The sequence below is a fragment of the Accipiter gentilis genome, chromosome 7 (genome assembly GCF_929443795.1).
Source record: "Accipiter gentilis chromosome 7, bAccGen1.1, whole genome shotgun sequence".
Classification (NCBI taxonomy): Eukaryota; Metazoa; Chordata; class Aves; order Accipitriformes; family Accipitridae; genus Astur; species Astur gentilis.
In genome coordinates, this window is record NC_064886.1 from 4,836,713 (window position 1) to 4,864,343 (window position 27,631).

Here is a 27,631-nt window from a genome sequence, read left to right on the forward strand (position 1 = left end):
AGTGACCGGCAAAGATTAGCTTGCTTAATACCTGTAGAACTAATTGTATTCCTGTCTTGGCTGACGTGAGCTCTGGCAACGGCAGCAATGCAACGCCATGCGCTCTAGTGAGGAGGGAAAGGAAGGAGTGGTAATTCTTGTATCTTCTGTGATAAAATTCTGACATATCTCTTCAATAAGTCATGTGGAACAATCACGTGATGCCTTTATCATTTGGGTGAAGGCACTGGAACAGTTGAAACAGGTCTTGAAACTATACCTGTGTGCTGTCAGCCAGTTCTCCACACCTGACAAATCTAAAGCCTTTTCTACATTACAGAATGCACGGTAAATAACAGAAGGTGCTGCTTGGCCATATGGGCCATAGCCATGTCCTCTTGCTGTCAGTGATTAACAAAGTAGCCAGTTAGACCCATTACCAGCATTTAGCCTCTCTGGGGCCGGTTGCTTCGTTCCTGTTGCCTCATTGCCCTGGGTGGGGTTCTGAGCCTTAAGCTGCAAACTTGTCCTGCCCAGATTTGTTTAATTGCATAGCAAAGAACTGACTGCTTGCTGGCTCCACCCCCTCACCTTCATTTTGCTATTGGGTGTGTTGCAAATTAGATACCAGTGCTTATTTCCGGGTGGAAGCAAACTAATCAAAGTGCTGTAAGGTTGGAATCGCACCATGAAGGAGTAGGGGAAAGGTAAAGGGAAGACAAGCATACATGATCCTCTGGAGCCTATCTAAACAGAAGTGCAGTTGTGTTGCTTTTGCAGAAATTCTACATTTTCTTAGGGAGAAAAAGGAGTGGTTGAAGGTGAAATTGAAGAGGGGTGAGGAAAGGAAGGTGGTGTGCTTAAAAACAAATAAATAAATAACTCACCTACTTGGAGAGAGCTTAGACAGAAGGTCAGGTCTTGAAGTCCTGGTGGAGCAGTCTCCAGTATTGCTGTCTGCATCCCAAGCGCAGGTCTGGTCACAGCTCCCTGTTTGAAGATGTAATCACTCTTGGAGCACGCACTGGTACAGGCATGCACGCAGAATTAGGATAAGTCTGAGGGATCTGATTTGCCCATGCTGAGCCAGATGTTCCTGCCACAAGGTGATAGAAATCTTTGCTGTTAGTCTCCACTTGCTCTTTTCTCCCTCCCACTCACCTACTTGATCATTCAGCATAGGGTATTTACTGCAAATGGAAGCCAAAGGCTAGTGGTTGAAGGCAAAATGCATTGCAATGCCCTCTAGGTCTCTTGCATACCATGAGCGGGGTGTAACCATGACAGTGCCCCAAGGCTGAGGCTGTAATGATGCATGTAGCATGTATAGGAATGTTAAGTTACTGCTCCCCCCTGCCTCAGACAACATTGGCAGGGCCTGTTGCACGCGCTGGAGTTCTTTCCCATCACTGAGGAAGGGGCGGCCAGGGGCAGGATATGGAGCTCCTCAGCTGGGAGAACAAACGCTATAAAAGCCAAATACATTAGAAGGAGCAGTTTTCCTGAGGGTAGGGTACGGCACTAAATACCTCATGAGGTGTGTTTTCCCCTAAAACTATAGGCTGCTTACAAGCAGCTTCACCTTGTTGCTTTGCAGTCTCTTGAGCTGGAGCAAATAACTCTCTCCTTGTTGGAACACGACCAGCCTCGCATATCATCACACTCATTACAAGCTGATGGAGTTTACAAGGAATGTCTCTGGCACAAATAAGTCTTCAGGAAGCTCGTGAAAGATGAAGTCAACAGTAGCTCTCATCTTAGAGCTGGGAGCATGTAAAAAGTTCACCTCTGCTGCCACTGGCTGACTTCAGTGCATTTGGTGCTGTAGAGAGACCTGCTGACCACGCACCCACCTAAACCCCCGCGCCAGTGCGATGGGTTCCCCTCCAGTGTACTGAGACAGTCATTGGGATAAGGGGCAGGAGAAAATCTTCCTTGCACCTTTGGGAAAGCATCATACTGAGGATGACATTGATCCTTGGGTGTTTCTTTGAACCAGTTATTGGTGGCTAACCTGCCTTGGATTCTGCACTCGGAAATGGCCAATACCAGACTAATTTTCCTTTTTAAAGTCTGAGAACGTGCTGCCCAGGGCTAATGGAATAATCTTTAGTGATGCAACTGCTGTCTGTGCCTTATCTCTCCATTAAGTCACACCTCTGTGCTGCAGAAGTTATAAACTCCCTTACCCAGTGCATCCTGCTGAGGCAGGATTATTTTGTGTTCAGGAAGCCTGAAGATCTGGATTCTGCCTGTGATTTGCTAAAATGATATCTGCAATATAATTGCTGCATCTTTTTCCTTGGTTTTTTTTTTTTAGGGGAGGGTTTTTTTGTTTCTTGGAGGGGATGTAGATAGAGCATTAATAAGGTTGCTTGTTGAAATGGGAGCTGACACGGATACATGAAGGATTTTGAGACTCTCTTCGTTAAATTAGAGAAATTGTTTTGTTTGGGGTTTTTTTGGTTGGTTGTGGGTTTTTATTCTCATGCACTGTCAGCAGCAGAAGGAAAGGGAGAGCAATTGGTGTGGAGGGGTGGAGGACTTTCATCACAGTTAATTGGTGGATGCAGTAAGTATGTGGAGCTCAAAGGATAAACTGCTTTGAAGACTCTCCCTCAAATGGATAGTGCTGCAGTTGACCTTTTGGGAGAGGTCTACTTACAGAAGAATAGAAAGGCTTTCCACAAAGATTGGTGCAAAACTGGCTTTGTGTTTTATAGGGAAGTGCACGCTGCCTCTCTGGTCCCCCAGGAAAAACTGGCTGAGGAGACAGGTGCTCTGGCACAAGATGGTGTGATGCTATAGAAACACTAAGTAGAAACACAGCAGAGCTATCTATGTGCTGGGCAACTCTGCAACTGGAAGCCTGCATCCAGGAAGAGGGAGAAAGCAAAGGAGCAAAATTTATAAGGCAGAATTTGTAAACCTACTGATGTGTTTTAATTAATGGATGGGATTTGTTTTAAACTTTGGAAGCTTGTCTTTTCCTTTGTATTGGTTGATACCACCTCTCCTTACAAACCTTGGGTTTGGTGCTAATTTTCAGTTGAAAAAGCATTGGGAAATGGAGGGCCTTAGTATATCTATAATTAGAAGAGCTGGTGGTGAGCTGCTGCTGAATGTCTGTTTTCTCCATGCAGGAGATCACCTTTTCTATTGATTTGTGACTTGTTGCCAACTGGAACTTTGTTCCTTTATTTCCTTCAAGGTGCTCTGAATGTCAGGATCCCCTCACTAACTGGTACTATGAGAAAGACGGGAAGCTGTACTGTCACAAAGACTACTGGGGGAAGTTTGGGGAATCTTGCCATGGCTGCTCTCTGCTGATGACTGGACCTGTGATGGTAAGGACTCTTTGAAGGACTCCTGCCTGCCTGGAGGCAGGACATGCCTGCCTCCAACTCCTCAAACTTGGTTGGGAGTTGTCCTATCTATTCAGATAACCAAATAAACTGAAGGTAATAGTCTCCTTGCCACTCTAATCTCTAATCAGAGATTAAAAACGAGGCATCTTCTAGATAAAGATTAATTTTGAACAGAGGTAGCTCCTAAAGGAGGGAGTTGTGAGGATCTGAAGCTTATGAACAAAGAAAGTAAGGTGCTGAAACGCACAGGCATGAGAAGTAGAAATGTGATTAAGGGGACATCTCTTCTGTTTCTGTAGCACAGTGCCTCAGTGTCTCCATGGGGTGATCTTCCACTGCACTGCAGAGTTGAACCTCTCAGCTCAGGATAAGCAGCAGGTTCTGGCTTTGGGGAAGGTTGCCATCCAAGTCCCACCTGGACTGTGGCCAGAGTGGTTTTCTGGCTGATGGTGTCTTGAAGTAGTGTTAGCCTCAATTGCTTTGAAGCATTGAACTCTGCCTGCACAATATAGGGCTCACCTAAATGTTCCTCTTCTTGCCACAACCTTGTAAATATTTAACCTTTAAAACTGTCAAGAATGAAACATAACCATTGTTTTTCTAGGGCCAAAATAAAAGCAGCATGGGACTCAGTAGTATGATTGCTACCTCAAAGGGAAGTACTGAGAAAAGTGCAGACAATTTCTTATTGCTTGCAGAAGTCTTTGCAAAATACTGTCAATAAGGGAAGTTCTCATAAGGAAAACTGAAAAACAGATCAATGAATAAAAATATTCTTTAAAGGTATTTTGTTGTCTCGGTTTCAGCTCGCCTTTTTTTTTTTTTCTGTCAGCTGGCTGGTAAAGTATCTGAATTTGTGTGTTGCCGGTTTGCCAAAAAAAAAAAAGCCCTTTCAGCTTTATTAATTCAGGCGTAACGTTAGTTATCTTGCCAAGAGCAACTGAACAGGAAGGTTTAATATCTTGTTTACTAGTCTGCAGCAGACTACCAACTATTTTTGATAGTTGAGCAGCTGCCAAATATAGCAGATGTTCCTGGGATGCAAGCTTTGCTTTGTGTGTTGACGTGTTTGTTTCAGAGAAGTTTTGCAAACAGGGTGCCAAGGATGGGGTTCAGGAAAGGTAGAATGGGCTAATATAACTCTCCAGCAAAAAAACTGCCACTTGACTTTGAGATCTGAATGAGAGCATTAATTGGAGAGGAAAGCAGTAGTCGCATCTGCTGATGGATTTTGGCCCTACTAAGCTACTCCCTTTTCTGTCTGTAGGTGGCTGGCGAATACAAGTATCACCCCGAGTGCTTTGCTTGTATGAGCTGCAAAGTGATCATTGAAGATGGGGACACTTACGCACTCGTGCAACATTCCACTCTCTACTGGTAAGACGGAGCTGCACGCTTTGCCACAGAGTTGCTCCCTGCTGTATGTGTAAGCCATGTTTAGCTGGCTCAGCATGGTTCAGCCGAACGCTACGCTAAGGAATGCCAGGAAGCTGCCTTTTGAGGGGGGGAGGGGGGAATGGTGTAAGCATTAAAAACTATAGCTTATGGTCAATGAGAGAACTTAGAAATGTGAGTTTGGCAGGGAGGGCTAGGATACTGCCATAATTACTTTCTTCACTTCTTTTAGTGGAAAATGCCATAACCAGATTGTGCTGACACCGATGATAGAAAAACACTCCACTGAGTCTCTGCGTGAGCAGCTGCCTTATACGCTGACCCTCATCTCCATGCCGGCAGCTACTGATGGCAGGAGGGGGTTCTCTGTGTCTGTTGAAGGTGGCTGCTCCAGCTATGCCACTGGTGTCCAGGTGAAAGAGTGAGTATGACAAGGTTGTGTGCAAGGTACATGCCTGTGCAGAGGGAGCTGGTAAAAATTCTGCAGCGCTGCTGTCCTGCCAGCTGCTTTAACTGCTGAGGGGATCTGTCTTGGCACAACAGGGACATATGTTGACTAATAGCCATTTGTGTTTGGTCTCCGTTTTGCTTCTTGTGATGACCTTAATTGATAACTTTATTTCTGAGTGCTGTCTTCCTCACTGAATGCAAAACATTTGGCCAATTGTAATGGACTAACATTTTTTGCCATTGGGCAAATGAAGAGCTCTCCCCAAACCAGCTCAGACCTAAGCACTCGGTCTAAGGGTAGCTACCTGTGTTGGTAGATTAGCATTGTTTTATTTCAGAATACCAATATGAAGGGAAGCATCAGAGATCAAATCTTTTTTATAATTTTGGCTAAACTGACTTCACACACACACTATAATTCCCGTGTTTAGAGTTAACAGGATGCACATCAGCCCAGATGTCCGAAACGCCATCCACCCTGCAGATCGTATCCTGGAGATTAATGGAGCTCCTATTCGTACATTACAGGTGGAGGAGGTGGGTAGAGTTCTGTTCTGAAGCCTCCTTCTCATCTGCCTTCCTATAGCTTTTCTGTTTCTCAGCACTGTTCTCCCCCCCTACATACAGCGTGTGTTCATAATACTCATGCTCACAGTAGGAATAAACATGAAGACAAGCTTTGCTACTCCTTCCAGCTGAAGAGGAAAATGTAACAGATGGAAATGCAATTAGGATGCATTTCTGATTTTGCAGCATTCAAACATGAAGGGAGTTAATAAGAAAAGTGTAGGGCTATGATATCTCAGAGGACAGAGAGGCTGTGAAGACTCTTCATGTATTGCTAGTGAAGTCCACTGTTCTGATCCTTTTAGGATCAACTGATCCTAGGGATGAGTTTTTCCCATTGCAAAAAAAGTATTTGATTTGGTATTTACAAGTAAATAATTTATACAGGTATCAGGTGATGCTGCAAGAGTGTAGTGAGACCACCATTACCTTCACTATGCAAGGGTTTTATTTACCGTTGGTGCTGAAGAGAACATTAGGAGCACAACAGACATCTCTCAGATAAATATCCATGTAGGTTTTGCAAAGCTGTTTTTTGCAGCACTGTTCAGGATGGAAGTTTGTGTAGTTTTTGAACACTTCTTAGGGGGGGAAAAAAAAAAAAAGGTTTAATAGAATCACAGAATACCAGGTTGGAAGGGACCTCAAGGATTATCTGGTCCAACCTTTCTTGGCAAAAGCACAGTCTAGGCAAGATGGCCCAGCACCGTGTCCAGCCAAATCTTTGAAGTCTCCAATCTTGGGGAATCCACCATTTTCCTGGGGAGATTATTCCAATGGCCGATTGTTATTGTGAAAAATTGTCCTCTTGTGTCCGACTGGAATCTCCCCGGAGTAACTTGTACCCATTCTGTCTTTTCCGTGTGATGCCTTGTGAAAAGGGAGTCTCAATCTTCTTTATAGCCACCCTTTAAATACTGGGACATGGTGATAAGGTCTCCCCTAAGCCTTCTTTTCTCAAGGCTGAACAAACCCAGTTCTCTCAGCCTTTCCTCATATGGCATGCTTCCCAGTCCTTTGATCATCTTTGTGGCCCTCCTCTGGACCCTCTCCAGCCTGTCCACATCTTTTTTTGTATAGGTCACTTGTAGCTGACCAGAAAGAAGAGGATTTGGATAGCATAAGGAACTTCTATGTTGCTAGTTTGATATGTCTGGTAGACAGCTGTGGTGCATGCAACTAAACCACAACTATGGAGTGATCTCACTGAACTCTCTTCTTTCATTCCTGAGGGGCATTCTGCTGTGTCTCCTCTATCTCCTGTCATTTGTGTTCTTCCTGTCTGCTATCATCCTGTCCTTTGGTTTGATTTCAGGTGGAGGAACTGATTCGCAAGACAAGCCAGACACTTCAGCTGCTGATAGAGCATGACCCTGTCTCGCAGCGCTTAGACAGGCTTCGTTTGGACTCCCGTCTCCCCACCCACATAAAGCCGCCCATTTCCCCACGCTCTCTCTCTCCACTGGACATCAAGGAGAATCTGGAAGGAACGCTCCGACGGCGCTCCCTCAGGTAAAGACGTGGAAGCACTGGCTCTGACCTAGCTTGCCTTTGCCCTGTGCTACCTGGCTGGGCTGCTCTGTGCCTAGGCCTTGCGATTGCAAATGACTGCAGAGACACAACTCAGCTCTGATATGAGCCCTGGTAGGAACCACTGGCGAAGCAGCTGAGAGCTTTAGATCCTGCTATTGACATGTACTCTCTCCATTCCCTTTCAGGATGGCAAACTTTCCTTAATAAAAATAAGGACCTCTACTTTTAACATAGAAAAGCTACTAAGCTTTACAGTTAGAAAATGTAAAGGTCAGATTTTTACCACCCTTAAATGGCTGGGGAAGAACATGTCCCTAAAGGGAATATGGCTGAGTCCTGGGACTTGGGAAAAATCTTGTCTTCCTAGGCTGGGACACTCAGTTGCTCATTTAGTCATTTACCAGTATTGTAACGTTTATTTAGAGATAGCAAGTGCTGCATCTTCACAGCTTCCTCCTCCTGTTCACAGAGCTCCACTTCTGACTGACAGTGCAGGAGATGTGTTGTTCTTAGGCAGCTCTGATTTGGAAGCTGCTCTAGGTTTGTAAAGAGCTTCTATGGTGCTGGGAGAGGATTTGGCTTTTGAGATATGAAAAGCACCAAAGCACATCTATAAACTGGTCCCTCAGGAGCTAATGATGGGATATGCTGGACCAAAAGTTTCCTAGCAGCTTTCCTGATCTTCCCGTCTCCTTTGTTTTCTAGGCGAAGTAACAGCATTTCTAAGTCTCCTGGCCCCAGTTCTCCAAAGGAACCGCTCCTTCTGAGCCGTGACATCAGTCGTTCTGAATCCCTACGTTCTTCTTCTAGCTGCTCCCAGCAAATCTTCCGGCCCTGTGACCTGATTCATGGCGAAGTACTAGGAAAAGGATTTTTTGGACAAGCAATCAAGGTGAGGGAGGTCCCCAAACATTCATCATTTACCTTGATTACAGCAGTGTCTGCCTATCTCGGGATCCTTTGCCACTGTCTCGGTGGCCTTTGCCCTGCTGATAGCGATCGGTCTTGGCACTCACCTGGTTTGCTCAGTGAGATCCATTTCTCTGTTTCATTCCTTGACCATGAGTGTCTCTGGCTGCAGGCAGTTTTGACTTTGTCCCCTTTGAATGTCAACCTTGGCCATACATACTCATCTCCTGAGTTAGACTTAGAGCTCCAGAGTGCCTGTGTCACAGCAGCTACCTGGGTGAGGTGGGAGAATGGGGAACAAGCTACACTTTCTGTTAAGAGCATCTTTCTTATGAAGAGGTGCGTTCAACCCCAGTACAGTATTTCTTGCACACCCTTAGTGTCTGCATTCTTGGGGGTTTGCCAGGCTGATGTAGTGACTATCTCTGAACCCCCAGCAGAGCCTAAATGGCTTGTCAGTGTGGTGGTAGTGGTCAGGTCTTGCATGACTCTCACAATTAAAATCTCCATTAATAGCAGTTCTCTTGTATTTAAGCTGTCTGGTCTTGAGTGGGGATGCTTCAGCAGATCCTATCCTGGCATCCCTCACAGCGTCGGGGGCAGCTTCTTCTGCCTTACTAAAGTGCTGTGAGCGGCTCAGTACTCGGATTGCTATTCACCATATTATGAGACCTCTCTCCTTACACCTGTATAAACTTCAGGTGTCCAGCCACCATATTCATCTCATGCTTCCATGGGAGGTGGTGAGCCAGTACTACAAACCCAATGCTTTTGATCCATACTAATGAGCATATTTCTCTTCTCCTCTGCTCATAGAGAAATAACAGGTCCAGGTAAGCGGAACCTTTCCTCTGTCGCATGCTTTTGTCATCTGCGTCCCCACAGTTAATGGCACAAAGGCATTTCTTTTCTGCTCAAAGTACCCGATAGCCATCCTGTTCTGGTGCATGCTCTGGGAGTTAAAATTGCCCTCTTGGAGTTTCATGATGACACTTGTTTCAGTTTTGCTGGTATGTCAGCTTAAGAATTCCACTTAGCCTTGTCTTGTCTTTGTCTCTTCACTTCCCTTTATCTTTGGGTATTAGATGTTCCTGGCTTTCATGTCCCTGGCTGAAATGTGTAGTGTTCCCTGGCTCGCTACTTGTATATGGATGCTTGATTTCAGATGGGAGCAGAAGAATATTGTACTCTTGCTTCTGTTGTGTTTATTCCATGCATTTGTATTCCACCTATATCAGCCTTGCTATGTCCCATGGTTCCAAACAGAACTAGTGTGCCACAGTGTTTGCAAGAGCTCATAAGCTTCCTAAATACTATAACTGGGTCTTGTGTTCTGGACTGCAGCTCTGGAGGTTTTCTGAAAGGCTTTTTATTTTAAAGGGTACAAGGCAAAAAAGTGACACTTTTCTTGAGCTTCAGAATGACTATTTTTCATGCAACAAGTACTGTATCTGGTCAGAATAGTTTCCTCCTGTTCCTAGAGAGAAGGTGGTTGTTTAGTTACCTGGAGATCTTAGGGAGACAGAGCTGTCCAAGTCAATCAACTGAAGGGAAGAGGATTTCCAGGAAAACCTGCTTACCAGAATTTGGACCCTTTCTACTCACTCATGCACTGTATGCAAGCAAGGCAGAGCTGGTTAAAAGAAACCTCTAGAACGCAGCAAAATGCCAGGAACTAGTTGGATACAGGCAAACAGCTTTCCATGTCAAAAGCCAGGAAACCTATCATCTGATGTTTATGGTGGATTTGTGTGTTTGCCACCATTCTGGGACATTCCTTGCAGGTAGCGATACACTGCTCCCAAGGAGCATGGTAAAATAATTGCTTCCTGCCTTAACTGAACAGCCTGTACACCCCAGTTCTGCTTGCACTTGCACATGAGTATGTTTGATAAGCTCATCAGAAACCATCAGGCTTCAGAGTCCCCTTAAAACCAAAGCATGTAGTAATGTAGTTTTGGGTTGTTTGGTTTGGTTTCTGAATCAAGTGAATGTTGATTCCTTCGCTGATACAGAATGTAGTGGCTAGGGTCTGTGTACAAAATGTGAGCATCACGCTGGGCAAGTACTTTCTGTAAGGGAACTTGAGGCATGCACAAGTATGGAACTGATGCCTTCAGGGGCTTTGACAGCCTGTACACATGCTCAGCCCTATGCTACCTAAAATAGAGACTTCAGCTCTGGTTCTTGGGATGCTGTTGATCTCTTGGTATGATTCTCTGTCAGCTTTAGGTAGTTTCTATTTCATGTACAGAGTCTTTGCTGAATTCTGAAAGGAGAAATTTTATGCAGTTTTCTGCAGACCGCTGGGCTCTGAATTTCCTCCCATCTCTATTCCTCTCTGGATGGAGGGGAATGTTACCCTCTCATTCAGAAATGTTGCAAGAGCATTGGAGCTACGTATTCTTGAACCTTGCCTGTAGTTGTGGTTTCTCTTTCCACCAGGTGACTCACAAAGCAACAGGAAAGGTGATGGTGATGAAAGAACTGATTCGCTGTGATGAGGAAACACAGAAGACTTTCTTGACAGAGGTAGGAGCAAGATTTCTAAAAGCTTCTGAGCCAGTACTGTGGTGGAACTCTCTTCCATCTTCTCCAGAGAGAGAGCGATCATGCCAGCAACCTGGCAGGAATCAAGGCACTGAGGAGGGAGACATCACACGGGGAAAAGCTGACATGAGCTGAATGTTTGCTGCAGTGAAGTGTGACTCACACTGAGCAATAGACATGGCTTCAGCTCCCAGCTCATTAATTTTTCAATGATAAAAAGCAGTCTGAATCTGAGGCAAATTGAGCTGTGCAATACATAAAGGATTTATCCCTTGAGCCTTGTGCATAAATACAAATAATGAGGGCCTATATCTGTAAGATATTTAAGACTCCTGCTGTATTTAAGCTAAACTATTTTCTTGGTGGCTGCCTACCATGTTTTTTGAAGTCAGATTTAGCTTAAAGGCAGCTCCCTAAACACCTGACGCTGCTATTCTGGCCCTGACACATGCAGTATGGACCAGATAGCTTGTCCTGGAGAGCTCCTGTCTCTTAAAAGTTAGCCAAACTCAGGGGTGCTCTCCTTAAAGACTAAGATCAGGTTAATTGCACAGCTTGAAAATGAAGAGGCAACAGTTAATTGACTGCCTTAAGGTTGGGGTTTGAGTGCTGGAGGGGACCTCCGGCAGCATTGGAGTGCTTGTCACCACAGAGCGGATCTGTCAGGACTTGTTCCATTCTCTTCTTTGGTGTGTGGGGGGGGTGTGTGTCTCTGCTTCCCAGGTGAAAGTGATGCGCAGCCTGGATCACCCCAATGTGCTGAAGTTCATCGGTGTACTGTACAAGGACAAGAAGCTGAATCTCCTCACTGAGTACATTGAGGGGGGCACCCTGAAGGACTTCCTCCGCAATGCGGTGAGTATGGAAGCCTGGTAGACCTCTGCTCAGTGAGGTTGACAGAGCGTTGTTGGTTGTACCAGCCTTACGGTGCTTGTTGTTAGCGCTCTCCTTTGGAGCTGTGTGAAAAAGCTGCTTCTTAGCTGTGGGTGGCCTGAGGCAGGAAGCGCCTGGGGCTGTATCATCTTTCTCTGACTGCTCTAAGAGTCCTGTCGTGGAGGAATTTTGGTCACCAGCTGGCTGGTAAGATAGTCCCTGACCATTGAGGACTTGTCTTTCAGGACCCGTTTCCCTGGCAGCAGAAGGTCAGCTTTGCCAAAGGAATTGCCTCTGGAATGGTGAGTCGGACTGTCCCTTCATCACAGAGCAAACCTCCAGGGTCAGGGTTAGCTGCTTCAGCAGGGTGCTGTATAAAGGGTTGTGGATGCTGCCTGACCAGTAGCATCTATTTGTTGAGGTCTGTAAATGTGAAGGGACATATTCACCTGGGAACCCCCAACACCAAGTTTTCTCCCTCTGTTCCAGGCTTACTTGCACTCCATGTGCATCATACACAGAGACCTGAATTCCCACAACTGCCTAATCAAGTTGGTGAGTTACACCTCTGTTCCCCACAGCATGCTGTTCCCCTCCTTGTCATCCTTGTCCCTCGGTTTTCTCCACATGATGTTCCCTCTTTTGTCAGGGTGGAACTGATTTGAGAGCGGCTTTTACTGCCCTAAACAAGGGAGATTCATCTTCATATAGGATTTTCCAGACTGATCTAGCTTTCGCTGTTTCATTCTGTTCTCTTACCCCCTTTCCTGTGGTAGTATCACCAATTAACAGTCACATTACAAGAGTTAGTACAGCTCCGTTCCTTATCTGAGCTATGAAATGTTCTCTACAGCTGCTTCTGTTCTTTCAACCACTTGATGACTTTTTTTATTGGCACTCAGGATTCAGACAAGTGTGCTGGTGTGTGCACATGTGTGTGCTCTCTCTTTTTGAAATGCTATGTCACGAGATTCTTGTGTATCTTCATTCCCTCAAGCCTTGCCCTTGTGCACTTGGCTGGAATATGAGATTAGTATGTGGGCTTCAAAAGACCCAGGGTGAAAGTCTAAATTAATTTCTGGCTGGGTTAGAATAGGAAGGTCTGAAAGAAAAGGTCCAGGTTTGCCCTGGCAAGTGTACCCCAATTGATGGGATTAGTGTTAGCGACCACACAGACAATGAAGAGAGGAAATGACAAGCTGGGATTGTGAATTGTGTCTTACACCTGTCTAGACAGCTTGCTACACTTACCTGGCTGCAGGAAACCTTGATAGTCACCCTTACAGCGTAGCTGATAGTGAACAGGAATTGCAGCCTCTTTGCTCCTGAAAGGAGCTAAGAGGAATCAGTGGCTTGTACTAAATCCCTTGTGTAGGATAAGACAGTGGTGGTGGCTGACTTCGGTCTGTCTCGGCTGATTGTGGAGGAAAGAAAAAAGCCCACTTTGGAGAAGCCATCTGCCAAGAAACGAACCCTACGCAAGAGTGACAGGAAGAAGCGCTACACGGTGGTTGGCAACCCATACTGGATGGCCCCAGAGATGCTAAATGGTAAGATAGCGATACCAGGGTGCAGGTGAGGAGACAGCCTGTGGCAAGGTATAGGGATGATAGGATTACTGAAAGCTTCGGGGCCCTAGTAACAATCAAACCTATTAGAGCCTATGGTTTTAGACCTGCTAATAAGCAAGCTTATTTATACACACAGGTACCCTATCTGCACTTCTTTTGCAGTACTTGACCTGCTAAGCCTTTGTACCAGGCGAGGTAACGTTTCTGGCTTGACAGCAGGATTCTTCAGGAGGGCAACAGACCTAAACTTGCTATGATCCAGATAACAGGGAAGACAAAAGAGGCCTGAAATAAGACTGAACCTGAGATCAATTTCTGTTACAGCCTCATGCTTTGGAACTGCCCCTTGAGACAGGGAATCATTAAACTCCAGGATGAGGCTTACGTGTGCTGTTGTGTAGATCCAGGGAGAAGCCATCTGCTGCCAGGTTTGCTGAAGCCTCAGGACTGGGGTGGGAGTTGTCCAAGTGCAGGGAAATCTGTTTTTTTGGCATGCAGCCCTTGGTTGCATTAAAGATGAACTATGTCCCTTAGGGGAAAAACTGCCCCTGCAGGAGTTGAGGTAAGGGTGAAATACAATGGATACAATTTCCTCCTAATGAGCAGGTCTGTCTGACCAGGTCAGGCAGTTTGCCTGGCTACGATATCAGTATTGTCCAACATAGTCCACTAGGGAAGGGAGGACTGGGCTTTTCTCCCCCAGCTTAACTTTTCTCCATATTGCTTTCCTGTGTGCTGTTCTGTTTTCTTTCTCTCAAGGCCTACAGGCCCTGCTGGAGTCTGAGGCTGCTTCTCGGAGCCTGTCTCAGACCTGGCATTTGTCAAGAGAACAGCAAGAGTGTAGTCTGACATCACCTCTGAAAGCAAGGCTGTTTACCAGATATTGGCTTGGGAGGGGCGTGTCTAAGCAGAGAATGGCATGCTGGAGCCAGTCTGCTTTCCCAGATTCAAAGCACTGCTAGTGTGTAATTTATTATCTCTGCAGTCACTGCAGCAGGGACTGGGCACTCGCTCGCTGCTGGGGAAGCTGAACACTGACAGTGCGCTGTAGAGATGCACTAGAACAGCAATCAATGGAATCGGCGGAAGCTTTCCAGTTATCCTTAGCATTTGCTCAGACCTCTGATATACCAGGCTTCCCTGTGCTGTCCTGTAATTCCCCAGCAGAAGAAAGAAGCGGGGTTAATATGTGATGGCAGTGTACAGGAAGATGCAGTTGGTATACATATCTTGGGGCAACTGACCCTGCTCAGATTTAAGCCTTGCTTTGTCTCCTGTTTTAGGGCCCTCCAAGAAATAGGCTTAGTTCAGCTTTGGACTGGCAGCTCCTGGAATAGGTGGATGGGGGGAACTGCCTCTCACAGGGCTGAATGTCTTGTGTTTCCTGCAGGACAGAGCTACGATGAGACAGTGGACATCTTTTCATTTGGGATTGTTCTCTGTGAGGTAAGACCAGGATGTTACGTGGCATCTATAGTGGACTTCTTCCCCGTTGCCACCTCCTTGCACATACTGCATCAGCCAGTTCTCTGTGTCTGAGTGTGCAGTCTGTGACCTAAGAACATGGTGAATTAGGCTGGGAGTACAAGCTTAACCTGCCCTCTGCTCCTTCAAGGAAGATAACTGTCTTGTAACGTTTTGGTCCCAGAGAGAGTTTCTTCCTGGACTGAAAGAAATGCAGCGGTTCCTCCTGGACTGAGAGAAGCTGTAAAAAAGTCCAACAAGTTCTGACTGAGCCCTGGTATCCATTTGAAAGCAGACATATTCCCTAAAACTGTGATACTTTTTTATTTTTATTTTTCTACTGCCTCATTAAAAGAACAATCACCTTTATAATCTCAGCAAATTCAGGGCCTGCACTGGGGATGACATTTCACTTCAAAGAAGGGGAAACTGAAACCTCTTTGCAGGTCGATTAATGAAGCTTGCAGCCTGAAGTCTGTTAGCTTAGTTTATTTCTGAGCCAATGCACAGTCTTACTCTTTTATCAGGCCTTTCCGTCTGCAGAGCAAAGAGCACTACTCAAAAGCTGCAAGGTATTTTCAGTTTAAAAGGTGTGTAAGACTGGAAATACAGATGAAAGGTGGGGTGTTATGTATATGGGTAGCACAGCAGTTACAGGAACACCAGGGGAGACCAGCACAGTTTCATCTTCAGTGTTTGGATGAAGGGGACAAAGAAAATATCTGTGCATAAATCTTTGTGGTCTCATCTGGTGCTCTGTTTACACTTGGCCCTCCTCTCAGAGAATATTGTGGTTGTGAGTGATAGATTTAGGAACTTGAAAAATCTGTATGTGGGATTAAATCAATTGTTTCAACTATAGAAAAAAGACAAATAAAGAGGCAGTAGCATACGAACATTTGTCACCAAAATAAAGATGCTAAAAAAAGAAGTTACACACTCAAACAGATAAGGAAATAACCCTGACAAAATACATAATGGGCGTTCCACTGTCTAGTTACAGGATGTGGTTGTCCTGCTGAGTTATTGGCATAGAAAAGCCTGGGTGGTTACAAATAACACCCTTGTGATATGCGATGAGGCTTTAAATTTAATACTCTTCCCCATGTGAGAGTTTGTATTGACATTGACCTGGACTTGTCTGAGTCCAGATCACCCCAAAGCTCCCGCTGTGGGTTCCTTCCCTCTTACTACACTTGTGCTGGAGGTGGTGAGTGCACCTCGGCAGGGTAGATGGTAAGCAGTGGATGTCTGAGTGCTGGGGCAGTGCTTCTCTCTGTTCCACCCAGCCCTTTCCTCTACCAGCTCTCGCCTGCAACCTCCTGGGCATTGGTTATGGCTGTTCTTCTCTCCGCCCCTACCCTCTGACTGTGGGTGGGGTTGAATCTGCCAGTAACAAAGCAACTCAGAATTTGTGGTGCTGTTGAATTCACAGCATTGTTTTGGACAGGCTCCATAGAGAGAAGAGCTTTGCTGGTGGTGTGAGAGGGTAGAGATGGGATGGTGATGCAGGTCGTGTCGATTACCTGCAATCAGGAGGGGCTGCATCATCCCCAGCAGCGAGACACTGTCAAGCTCTCTGGCAAGTGCACATCATCCTGTATCTCCTAGCAGAGACCCTGGGGAGAAAGACAAGGCGTCTGGGCCTTCCTTCACAACAGTGGCCACATCACCAGGTCTTGAAAAAGTTTCATGTGAAGTTTGTCTCTATACAGTGCCTTGCTCATTGCTTTGTGCAACTAGCCCCATTGGAAAGGAGGAACAGTGTTTCTGCTCTTTCCCTTTCACCGTAATACTTTGAAGGAGACCCTGCCTGATGCCAAAGTTCCCTGTTTATTAACGCTCTGGAAGTGTTGCTGTACTTAAGCGCTGCTCTCATTTTTCCCTAGATCATAGGCCAGGTGTATGCTGACCCAGACTGTCTCCCACGCACACTGGATTTTGGCCTTAATGTCAAGCTCTTCTGGGAGAAGTTTGTTCCTGCTGATTGCCCTCCAGCCTTTTTCCCTCTGGCTGCTATTTGCTGCAGACTGGAACCAGAGAGCAGGTAGGTTTGGGGTCTGGAGGACTCCTCTTTGTAAGCCTGGAGGATGTGTCTGTATCCCCTTAGTGGAAGGATTGCTTTGCACAGAGGGTGGATGAGGGCTGTACTCCAACCTTCTATAGGAACGCTCAGAGGCTTCCACATGAGGAGAGACTAAAGACTCCTCAGCTTGGGAAAGAGACTGCTGTACATGGTGGAGGTCTCTGAAAGAATTTATGAGATGGAGAGAATAAGGGAGGAGCGATTGTTCAAGGTTTCTCACATACAAAAAGTAGGGGCAGACCTTGGCAGCAGCTCTGAAAGGTGAATGCTTCATTTGTGAAACTCGTAGCTTCAGAACAGTGTTGATGCCACGTGGATTCCAAAAAAGCCAGACCTCCCTGGTCATTGGCTTTAAAAACGGGTAGCCCAGTCAGATGGGATCTTTGCAATCTCAGAAGCTGAATGGGGAGGGATCATGTCCCTGCTCACACCTCTGTGCGTGGGACAGCAGCCTGGATGGATGACTGGCTTAGCCTTTCCAGATGCTGTTCTGCTTCCTCTTTCCCACTCACATTTCCTCACTGCTGCTTCTAGGCCCCCTTTTTCCAAGCTGGAAGATTCCTTTGAAGCTCTCTCTCTCTATCTGGGAGAACTTGCTATCCCCCTTCCATCTGAGCTGGAGGAGCTGGACCACAACGTGGGTGTGCAGTATGGACTGAACCGTGACAAGCTACCTGAAAACACAACCTAGTCAGCTCATCCTGCTGCCTGCACCACTTCCATTGGAGTCGAGATGAGTGACAGGGAGGGAGATGCACTTCAGCCACTTCCAGGGCATTAATGGGGCACCACGCTGTGCGTTGCTGCATTGCCTCTCTCTCCCCACCCAACACCCCTCCTCTTGGACATCCTGATTCACTGTGGATTTCTGGCATGTTTCAGAAGCAAAAAGGGCCGTTTCCTGCCAACTGCACCTAGGAAAGCTGCTCAACACTATTTTTCTGGCTTGAGAAATGTTTCTCTGGCCTTTTCAGGCTTCTTTACTGTGGTGCCTTAGAACTTGGCTGCAAGCTGTGAAGTCACCCTGGCCTGTCTGCCAGGGAGGGAATTGCTATAGGAGACTCCTGGGCAAGGACCAGCACTTCTGGAACTGCTTCTCCCACTGACTACCCTGCTCAGAAAGCTGGGGAAATTGGATATCCAGTAAAAGGCCCCACCAGGACAGCGTGCGTGTGTATGTTTGTGCATGTGTTTTCCAGAACAACCCACTGAGATTTTGGCCTCCAGTGTGCATCAGGGGAGGGAGTGAAAAGCCCCAGAAACTGGGCAGCTCTCCTGAAATACCTTGTCTGTGGGGAAGAGTGTATGAATTTTTGGTTTTGTGGGTTTTTTGACTCCTCTGTCTCTGAATACCTCCAAAAGCCTGTCTAGAAACACTAAGACTGAGCTCTGCTTGCCCTTCCTGATGGTGAACAAGGCAGGCAGCAAATGAGCCACGTGAGCATCTTCAGACCCTGAGCCTGCACAGTGAGTTTGCCTGCCCAAGAACTTTAACCTTGGTGAAAGTATTTGAATCTGAATGTGTAGAACTACACTAGGCACTGACTGTGGACATCCCTGGAGTGCTGAAGCTGCTTGAGCCCTTGGTCTGTAGACATGAGGTGGCAGAAAGTGCTTTTCAGAAAGCTGAAGGTCTGAAGCAACTCAGACTTTGTGCATGGACAATGGCAAAAGGGGACATGCCCAAGGTTACTTAAAGGATTGACTTGTCGTGAACAGAAAAGTGCTGAAGAATGTCCCATCCTCCCAGGAGTGGCAGCTGGAGAACTAATAATTCAGTTGCCATTACCTCATCCTTTCCTGCAGGCTGTGCAAGTTGTTCCCTTTGAAGGTCCTTCTTGCAGCTGCTGCAGCAGCACCTGAGCTGATTCTCCAAGCAGAAACTTTCCTCAGGGTCATTCCCTGCTTTTGGGGAGAAAAAAGGACTTGGAGTCATTGGGAGGTGGGTGGGGGTGTATTTTCTTCCAGCACTTCTCTCCTTCCTCCTTCAGTGGGAGAAGGAAGAAAGCTACTGCCGTAGTAGCTCATGTGGTTGGTAGAATGGAACAAAAAGCTGGCTCAAGTCCTGCTCTTAAGTTTCGCAAACATCTTGGTTAAACTGGATTTTTTAGTGTGCTCCTTTCTCCCCTCCTCCCTGCGGTATTGAATGGTGGGGAATGGGTGTTAGTCTTTGCTGTTACTTTGATTTCCTCCCCCTACCCATGAGTTTAAACTATTACGTAAAATAACATGGGACCAGCCATCACATCACAAAAGGTGTGTGGGGCGGGGTGTTTTTAGTCTGTGTAGTGGTGTTTTAGAAACACTGGGGGCTCCCTGTGCTGTGAGTCAGTGGAGGAGCCTCTCTAAACTGGGTCCAGTGGATTCAGGATTGTTAATAGGATTTGCCCTTTCTTTCCCTCTCCCAGGCTGGTTTGTGAGGGGACCCCTGAAGGGGGGAGTCCTGGGTGATGTGTGGGTGGGGTTTATGAACTGTGATTTGCACAGCTCCATGTTCTAACTAAATTAAAAAGCAGTAAATGTATGCTATGAAAACAAGACTTTGTTGTCTCTGTGCTACATAAAGCAGGAAGCTGTAACTTTCTTCGGTTTCTACTGTTGTGGCAAAATGGTAACATCAAAACCGCACAGATCGGGTATCATCTAGAACTCCCTTTCTTGAGCCAAAGGGCTCTGCCACATTTACAGAACTACAGAAACACAGTACGAGTGCTCTATAGTACTATTTACCTGGAGTGATAGAAATGGAAGAAGTTGTCAAGGTTGGTTGGTTGGTGGGGTTTTTTTAAGGGTGGACAGGAGTCAGCAGAACATGGAGCCTCTCTCCATTTTCCTTTTCTGATCCAGGGATAAAAATACAGCCTGTTCTTGGAAACCTCTTATTCTGAAATACGTAGTTCAAGGGGCATTTGTTAAGGCAATGACTGAACAAAAATGCTAGCTATGTCAGTGCCCCCTGTAACCTGCTGTGCTCTGTCTCCATCATGCTTTCCAATAGAAGGCCCCAAGGGATGGAGCTGCTGCTGAGCAGCCCCAAAGCAGAACTGACCTGTGTCAGTGCAGGAAGGGGCTATAACTGAGAGCATCTTCTCACGGGCCAGCCTGCTTAGTCAGCGCAGCTCACACACCCGCAGCTGCTTTTCAGGAACAGCATCCCTGTCCAAGACTAGCTGCTGGCAGCAAGGAGGTAAGCTCCATGGCCTTTGTCAGTGCTGGTGAATGGAGGCACTGCTAATAGGGATTTACCTTTTGGGCCTGGCAAACTGAAGTGGCATCTTCCCTTCTCCTCAATTCGAAGTCTGCAACAGGCAAAAGGATGCTGCTCTAGCAGGAGGAATGTACAGATGAGCCACAGTCCACACAGGTTTACAGAGCGTTTTTCTTTTAAGCTTTAATACAAGGTAGCACAATCTGCACCTTCTCATAATGAGGTATTTAAAACATTTTACAAAGAAATGGTATTCAAAGGCATTTAAAAATAAAATGTTTCCCTTTTCTGAATCAAACGTTAACACTAAAACCCCTGCTGCCAAGTGCTGCTCCCTGTTAGGCCCACAGCTATAAAGCAGATGGCTAGAAAACTTACTTGAATGGCTTGAATCCCCTGAGGTGGGGATGGATGTTTCCCTGAACTGGCCTTGCCTTCGTGCTGTTTGGGAGACACTGCAGCAACCAACCCTTCCAAACCCCCTGAAATGCTAATAAAAGTTGTTACAAAACCTCTCTAATAGGGCCAGGCTCTGTAAGCAAGTAGTCTTGCTGCACAAGCTGAGTGTGTGTGAAGGAGGCTGGGCCAGAAGCCATGCTGTAACTTTGGGATCTTGAAAGAGCAGCTGCCCTGTCCTGCCCTTAGAGCAAGAGCTGCTATATCATGGTCAGGGTGACCTCCACAGCTGGCTTGGCCACTCTGTCCAGAGCTGGCTCTGTAAAAAGCCAAGGGAATTCGGAAGAGGATGTTATCTATCCTCTCCACAACTATCTACTGCTGGCCTTTGGTCTCCTGATCTGTGTAATTAAGTGAGCAGGAGGCACAGACCACCTGGACACCTACAACTGTGGCTGCGCGTGTAGCACCACAGAGGAATGGAGATGTGGCCATAGCCCTGGAAGACCTGGATTTGTCAAGAGCTTGAGAAGAGCTTTTCCAAATTGACACTGGGGCTAAACATACCGCTCCTGGCCAAAGCCATCCCTCAAATAAACTCTTCCTTGGAAAAAAACTTGATCCAGTAGCAGGATTCCGGACAGTGTCTCCAGCTCTCAGCCACTAAAGCAAAAAGGCAGGAACTATAATCAGAGTGTAATTATCTAGCTAAGTCTGACGTGAAGCTCCCCTCAGTCCCTGCAGTACTGCTCCCTCCTGGGGTTCCAGGCTGAAACTTAAGTAACAGTGCACACCATTAAATAGGAAAGGAACAGAAAAAGAGGAAGCCAAAACCACACTCTGGGCTATGGGATCTGTGGCCAGTTATGAGCCTGGCCCATCATCCCCCCCAGCTCCTTGGCACACCATGGAGATAGGTGGGAGGAAGCGGCAGGGTCCACCACACCAGTCCCCAGCTGGTCATGCACTGAATGGTGCCCCTCAAACAGATCGTGATGAATAGCCCATTGTTCTGTCCCTCTGCATCACCTTCATCTGGCTTTCATCAAAAAGAAAACAAAATAGAAATGAACACACACAACCCCCGCACTCACAGTGGGAAGCTGGAGGCTTTGCTCAGCCTGTATCGCTCCTGCCTGAGCTGCTCAGGCACCAGGAGTACCCGCCTGCCCCATGAGTGGGCCACTGCCGTCATGGATGTCCTCCACAGGTGTCTGGTTGGTGTGCACCACGATTGTGTTCTCATCTACAAGCTCGCAGGCAGGATTGGTGAACGCTGAGAGTGGCAGTGTGATGCGCTGCATTTCACGCTCATAAACTTTCTGTTCGTGCTTTTCCTTCAGGTCTTTCCCCCTAGATTAAAAAAAAACAAAACACGTACGTGCATGGAGTGAGTGCCACTGCTTGGAGGCAGAGTCTCTCTCAGTAAAGGTGATCTAGTAGAAAAGAAGGGACTCTGCTCTTGAAGAAACAGATGTTTCAGCTACATACAAAGGGCCAGAAACATTCCCTACTATAAGCAGAGGACCCCATCTGAGCATCTTTTAAAAACCAGCAGCCAAGTGAAGTCTGTCCCTCCCTCATAAACTGGCTTATTCACTGACATTGCTATTGCTAAATGATGACTCCAAAGCCCGGCTTCTCCTTCAAACCATGGAGCAGACAAAAGTTTCCTTATACCCTATAGTCCTGCAGCACTGCCTGGTGCAGGCCCAGGGGAGCAGTGAGACAGCGCAGAGCCCACTGCTGTGGAAAAGAGCTTCCGTAACCTGTTCCATCGGATAGAAACAAATACCGGAGGTGGTGACAGATTCTGCCTTTTGTTGCAGCAAACAAACCTGTGTAGCAAATTAAGCTGTTCCTGAAAGTATTAAAACTTACTGCAGAGCTGGCCCTGCCTTCTGCTGCTGCAGCTAACAGCTTAATACTACGACCAGCTCCTCAAACCTACCTCAGTCGTCAGCCTGTTGCTAAGGGAGGCAACACCTCTGTAATTCATACTGAGGAAGAACTGCCTTGCTTTAAAAATGGATGGCATTAATAGCGCATTGTCTCCAGAAAAGCTATGTATACCAAAAGCTACTAGACCCATTAAAGCTTTCTCACCACACCTACCCAAACCTGCCAGCTTGCACATGCAATTTTGAGAGCAAGGCAATTAGAGAGAGACAGTAAACCTGCACTGCAGCCCTGCCGTGAGCTTTCTGGGATCGAAGAAGCAGAGCTGCATTTGGACAAATTGGTCTATTGCTTCTTCCACTGAAGACAGGAGTGAGGTGGGACAGGCACCACTCACTCCTCCTGGGGCTCGTGATCCCAACCAGGCAGAGCTGCTGGGGTTTCCTGTCAGCACATAAGCATTTTGGCTGCTTTTCAAAGCTGCCTACGAGCGTGCAGCAGTGGCTGCCGTTCCTGCCAGCACACGAGACGGCATTCTCTGAAGTGACACCTCAAATCAGATTCCTCGACAAGCAGCGCTCTGTGTTTTGCCCCTTATGTAACACTCCTCCCTCTGTTTTTTTTTCTGTCGGCATTTATTATAAACACTTACATAAGGACATGTCCCAGCTTGGGAAAGGGCTCCTTCTGCTTGGTTGTGTCAGACTGCTGTCAAACAGCCAAAATACAGAACAAACCCTCCCAGAGAAGGGAGCCTGGGCCTTCATTTGCTGCAGCAACATTCACTGCTATTTGTTAATCCTGCCCTGTCTCTTACAGCTAAGCTGCTTGCTATTACCACTAACTTCAAACGCTGCTGAGCTAGAAACACTTCTGTCCACCACAGCGAAGTGGCTGAACAAATCATAACTTAGAGATGAATCAAAACTGACCTTAAAGTGTACAGAAGCTTTGCTAAAATGAACTTTGACCAAAAAAAAGCGCTACTTTGTATTCAGCTTCATAGGATGCAATGCACGAGTGGTAAAGAATTTGCCAATTGTTTGTCTTCTAAAGCTAGCTAGATGAGAGAAACCAGGGAACAGGTGGCCTCCTAGAAGGACTGTTCTTTTTCTGATCACAAAAGACACTTCTGTGAGGGCTCCTGGGATCTGCTCTCTCCAGCTCTTATGTAAAATTCAGCTCCCCAGATGCATCTGAGAAAGCCATATCAAGACACGCACGCACACACACACACACAAAAACAATAAAGAGGGCAGTTTGAAACTTTAAATGGGACAGAATACCACATCGATGGGTGAAATTGAGAAGAATGAGATTAACTCTGAAATAGTTCTTTCCTCTGTGCAACAAGCATGATGTGCTATATCAAAACATATGCTTCTATCTGCCTTTTCATTGGGATATGGTTGGGTCTGCAGGTACTCAAGACATTCCTGCTCTATATAAGTTACTTCATGCCTACATCAGCTTTTGGACAAAGAATAGCCACTGACCTCTTATAGATGTATCCCAGGACAATGCCAGCTCCGATGGCAATGATTATCACCATCATGATCAGCCCCAGCACATACCCTGCAAAGAGAGAAAGGAAAGAGACAAAATTAGAGGCAGTAGACCCAGCTATAGCATTGCTTCCAGAGCCTCAATACAAATCCATCCTGCCAGAATTACAGGAATGGATCCATCACATGATCCTGGGTTTGTACCTAGTGTCCCTAAGTCCTTCTTTTCTTTGGAGTTCATCTGCACTCTCTGACTGATCCCAACAACGGGCTGCACAGCAGCTGCCTCGCTCCGGGAGGGCAAGGTGTCAGCCGGTTCAAACACCTGGTCGACCCCCTGAGAAGTACCAACTTCTGCTGGAGGGACTGGGGCTGTGGCAGCTGTAGCATCTGTTGAGAGGAAAAAGAGACATACAAAATACCAAGCATTGATGAGTACCTCAAAACAACACGTGCCTTGTGAGTGGGACAGATCTAGACTGGTATCACTGAACCGCCTTCAAAGTACACTGACAGACACTTGTTCCCTCTTAAGTTGTTGCCAGAAATTCTACCAAGGCAGACAAGAAATGTACTCCTCCCCCCACTCTCCTTTGACACGAACCTATTTAACTAAGAGCACAAGGCACCGCCACAGATGAGACAGAAATAAGACAGCAAAACAAAACCCCAGTTCAGGGCATGAGTCCAGGGGATGCACAATGACTTCATTTAGTGTATAGATCGATACACAGGCTGCAGCTTCAATCATGCTGAACAGACATGAACAAGATTATGAGAAGAATGTCCATCCCAAATCTCCCAGGAGCCTATTTATCTCTCTTCTGCCTCAATCTTCCTGACACAGGAAGGTTTGATGGAAGGAGACTCCAGCTGGTGTGAAAACAACCTGGGGACATTCCTCTTCTTACCCAGCCCCTCTTTGCAGCCATGTAGCAAACTCCTTTAGCATGATGGACAGGCTAAGTCTGAGCAACACTTCAGGCAGCACAGCCATTGAGTAGTGCAAGTTCCCCCTCAGCCAGAGCCCAAACAAAGGTACATAAGGATGGACGCTCATAGCACAGACTCCTTTCCAGCCCTGTGGATTTTTTATCAACAGCATTGCAAGATTTCCAGGGTAGCTCCTTCTTTCATGACACAGTTAAAATGGCAGCTGTAGCACAGTAAAAGCTACAACAGTGGAAAGTAGGTATCTATGACCTGTCCTAAACAAAAAACCCCTACTTTTTGCAAATGCTATGCACAGCATGCATCCACACCTGAAAACTCTCTCCACCTGGATCTCACCCTACAGCTGGCAGTAACTCCATGTGGATTGCCTATCTGCAGCCATTTTGAGCCACCAGTGCAATGTGAAATGGAAGCAGAGAAGGGGAGTTAGAGACAGTAAATCAGGGTCTCCTGCACCGCACAGTGACTTTACGTAGGGCCAGCCAGAGAAGCGGAACCAAGGGGAGCTGCAGGACATGACTACAATAAAAAGGTGCCCGCTCTGAGACACAAAAATAGCCAAACCCCTTCAATGTGCAAATGGCATATTGGCTGATAGGTCAGGTAACTCTCCTGATCCCAAAGGTGCAGGACTGTTTTGAGTAAGGGTCTTGGCAGCAGAACATTTGTTTTGCTTCATCTTTAGGGAAAAGCAGGCAAAAAACGAACAAAGCAAAGGGGAGTGTGTACGTGTGGGGGAACATGTTTACATGCGAGGATAGCAATCCCGAGGGGCAGTGGAGTGCGTAAATCTTGAAGGGCTCAGAAATAAATAAACAGTTCAAAAAAAACAAGTGGTTACTTTGGCCTCAATCAGTACTGACATCTCCTCTCCTTGAAACAGGCTTCAGCTACAGTTCTTCTCTTGGCAAACTGTTTCCCACCCTGACTACCCAGAAGTAATCTAGTGTTTGGGGTTTTCCGTGTCTTACTGTCATCCCGTCAGTCCCCATTTTCTCCAAGTTCTCTCCCCTCACCTGTACCCAAATTCACCCTGGCACTCGTTTAGCAGCAGCACGCTTGTTTAGACAGCAGTAACATCCCCCACAGTAACGGTCTACCAGCATCTCTGCGGCTCCTGGTTGCCCAGACCTCAGCCTTTTTCCAACACAGCTGAAGAGCCCTAGAGTGACTAGTGGAAAGGGAGTGGGGGGCAAGGCTTTGCACGGGCCTTTGCTGGCACTAATGGAAAAGCTCTAGGGGCGGAGCAAGGCACAGCTGGGAGACAGATGTGCGCACAAACAGGCGAGAGCTGGAGGGCAGCCCCGGGTACACTCCGTTCCTGGGGGAGGGCAGCGGGTGCTGCCATCGCCCGGGGTTGTTTGTGCGCAGGGGACACCCCACCCTGGGTGACAAACCCAGCCCCCAGCGGCAGGAGGCAGGCCGGGGAGGGCAATGCCCCGGGGAGGGCAGGAGGAGAAGGGGGGGGGGGGCGGCCGGGGCCGCTCCTACCTGAGCACCGAGCGATGTCGCAGGGGCTCCGCTCGGGGACCCCGGCTGCGCCTCGGATGTAGCACCAGGGCGCGGCGTCGCCGTCCGGGTTTCTGCAGCTGTTGTGGTCCTCGGCGATTGCTGGAGGGCAGCGGGGCCGTCAGCGCCGGGGACCGCCGTCCCCAGCACCCCGCTCCCCCCCCCGACAATCCCCACCGCCGGCTCCCCGGGCTCCCGCCCCGACTTCCCGGACCCACCTGCCGGGAACGCGGCGCCGGGGTCGCTCCGCACCGCCAGCCAGTTGAGGCACGGGGCGCCTCCGGAGGCCACTCGCCGGTTTCCGCGGTAGGACGCGCCGTTGCCGCGGAGGCACTCTGCGGAGAGACGAGGCCAAGCCGTGCGGGCGTGCCGGGCAGCCCGGGCCGCTCCCCAGCACCCAGCCCCCACCATCCACCCCCACCACCCCCACCCCCCCCCCCGGCGAGACCGGCCTTTGTCCCCCACAACAAAGCCGAGCCGGGGCGGGGGGAGGCGAGCGGGCCGGCACTCACCCTCGGCGCCCCGGGCGGCCGCCAGCAGCAGCGAGCCCAGCAGCACGGCGCCCAACGCCGCCGACCGCCGCGGGCCCCCGCGCAGCATCCTCGGCGCCGAGGGCGAGGAGCCGCCGCCAGCCCGGCCGCGCAGCTCGGCCCGCCTCCGTTCGGCTCCGCGGCGAGACCTGCCCCGGCTCTCCCCTCCCCGGTAAACAACCGCCGGGCTGCGCTTCCTCTCTTCCCCCCCCCCCCCCCCCCCCCCCAACACTCCCGCCCCGCAGCCGCCGCCGGGTCCTAACGCTGCCGCTGCCGCCCGCCCCCGGGCGGCTCCCGTCCCCGCCGGGGAGCCCCGGGAGGGGAAGGGGCGGCCGGGAACCTGCCGCTGGTCTGCCGCGTCCGCAGAGGGTCCTCCCCCCCCCCCCCCCCGGAGTCCCGGGAGCGGGCGCAGCGATGGGTGCCCGGTACCGCCGAGGCCGTTTGGCTCGGCAGGAACACGGGGAAACTGTTGCCGAGGCGCAGCTCCGCGTCCCCGGGCCCGTCCCCTACAGCCGCAGGAAATTCCCTGGGCCGGGAGAGGAGATTCCCGACACGGAATTAGGCTTGAGCCGCTGACTGTGGCAGGGAACGTGTTTGTCTTCAGGGACCCAGAATTGCTGTCTCCCCTAGGGAACTCCCACGAAGGGCTAAATTCTCCGTCTCCGATTCTCTCTTTGGGCACCCCGAGCTCCACAGAGAGAGACCGTGCGTGGGGGGTACACACTACCACGGAAGCTGTGCACCTCCCCGTTGAAGGCTTACGTTCTCCCCTCTGCTAATCGATTGTTTTCCTTTGACTCCACATGCTCTAAGAGCTGTGCCTGCTGCTAGAAAAACAAGGTAAACAGCCCGAAAATGCTTTAGAGCAGTTCTGTTCCAGGCATC

At 48.2% G+C, this 27,631-nt stretch overlaps 3 protein-coding genes across 6 annotated transcripts in view; 1 reads left to right on the plus strand and 2 right to left on the minus strand.

Annotated features, from left to right (window-relative positions):
* Positions 1–19,277, plus strand: part of LIMK2 (LIM domain kinase 2) — a 34,502-nt gene extending 15,225 nt beyond the window's left edge. For all 4 annotated transcript variants that reach the window (XM_049804934.1, XM_049804935.1, XM_049804931.1 and 1 more), the window contains 14 exons: positions 3,191–3,326; positions 4,615–4,724; positions 4,975–5,163; positions 5,624–5,729; positions 7,075–7,271; positions 7,998–8,184; positions 10,647–10,733; positions 11,475–11,606; positions 11,870–11,926; positions 12,114–12,179; positions 13,000–13,174; positions 14,586–14,641; positions 16,549–16,706; positions 17,280–19,277. In XM_049804934.1, coding sequence (XP_049660891.1) covers positions 3,191–3,326; positions 4,615–4,724; positions 4,975–5,163; positions 5,624–5,729; positions 7,075–7,271; positions 7,998–8,184; positions 10,647–10,733; positions 11,475–11,606; positions 11,870–11,926; positions 12,114–12,179; positions 13,000–13,174; positions 14,586–14,641; positions 16,549–16,706; positions 17,280–17,436 — 1,813 coding nt within the window. In that variant the 3' untranslated portion in view covers positions 17,437–19,277. The remainder of the gene's footprint in view (positions 1–3,190; positions 3,327–4,614; positions 4,725–4,974; positions 5,164–5,623; positions 5,730–7,074; positions 7,272–7,997; positions 8,185–10,646; positions 10,734–11,474; positions 11,607–11,869; positions 11,927–12,113; positions 12,180–12,999; positions 13,175–14,585; positions 14,642–16,548; positions 16,707–17,279) is intronic.
* Positions 19,278–20,120: 843 nt separating this feature from the next.
* On the minus strand, positions 20,121–26,929 carry PIK3IP1 (phosphoinositide-3-kinase interacting protein 1). Its single transcript, XM_049804725.1, has 6 exons — positions 26,729–26,929; positions 26,435–26,551; positions 26,199–26,318; positions 23,958–24,143; positions 23,745–23,823; positions 20,121–21,702 (listed from the first exon to the last, which is right to left on the minus strand). Exons 1-6 carry the CDS (start codon positions 26,814–26,816, stop codon positions 21,495–21,497), a joined length of 798 nt encoding a protein of 265 aa, XP_049660682.1. The 5' UTR covers positions 26,817–26,929; the 3' UTR covers positions 20,121–21,494.
* The window catches only part of PATZ1 (POZ/BTB and AT hook containing zinc finger 1), a 31,874-nt gene continuing 30,709 nt past the window's right edge, over positions 26,467–27,631 (minus strand). The window contains exon 8 of the mRNA XM_049804710.1: positions 26,467–26,551. The gene's annotated coding sequence lies outside the window, so the exon portion shown is untranslated. The remainder of the gene's footprint in view (positions 26,552–27,631) is intronic.

What these genes read in the sequence shown, in the direction of transcription:
- PIK3IP1 (XM_049804725.1), bottom strand. Translation starts at nt 26,816, where the DNA reads ATGCTGCGCGGGGGCCCGCGGCGGTCGGCGGCGTTGGGCGCCGTGCTG. An exon ending in CGGCGCCGCGTTCCCGGCAG is followed by an intron (nt 26,319 to 26,434) that starts GTGGGTCCGGGA and finishes GCTGCCCTCCAG; the next exon opens with CAATCGCCGAGGACCACAAC. An exon ending in GAAGGACTTAGGGACACTAG is followed by an intron (nt 23,824 to 23,957) that starts GTACAAACCCAG and finishes CTCTCTTTGCAG; the next exon opens with GGTATGTGCTGGGGCTGATC.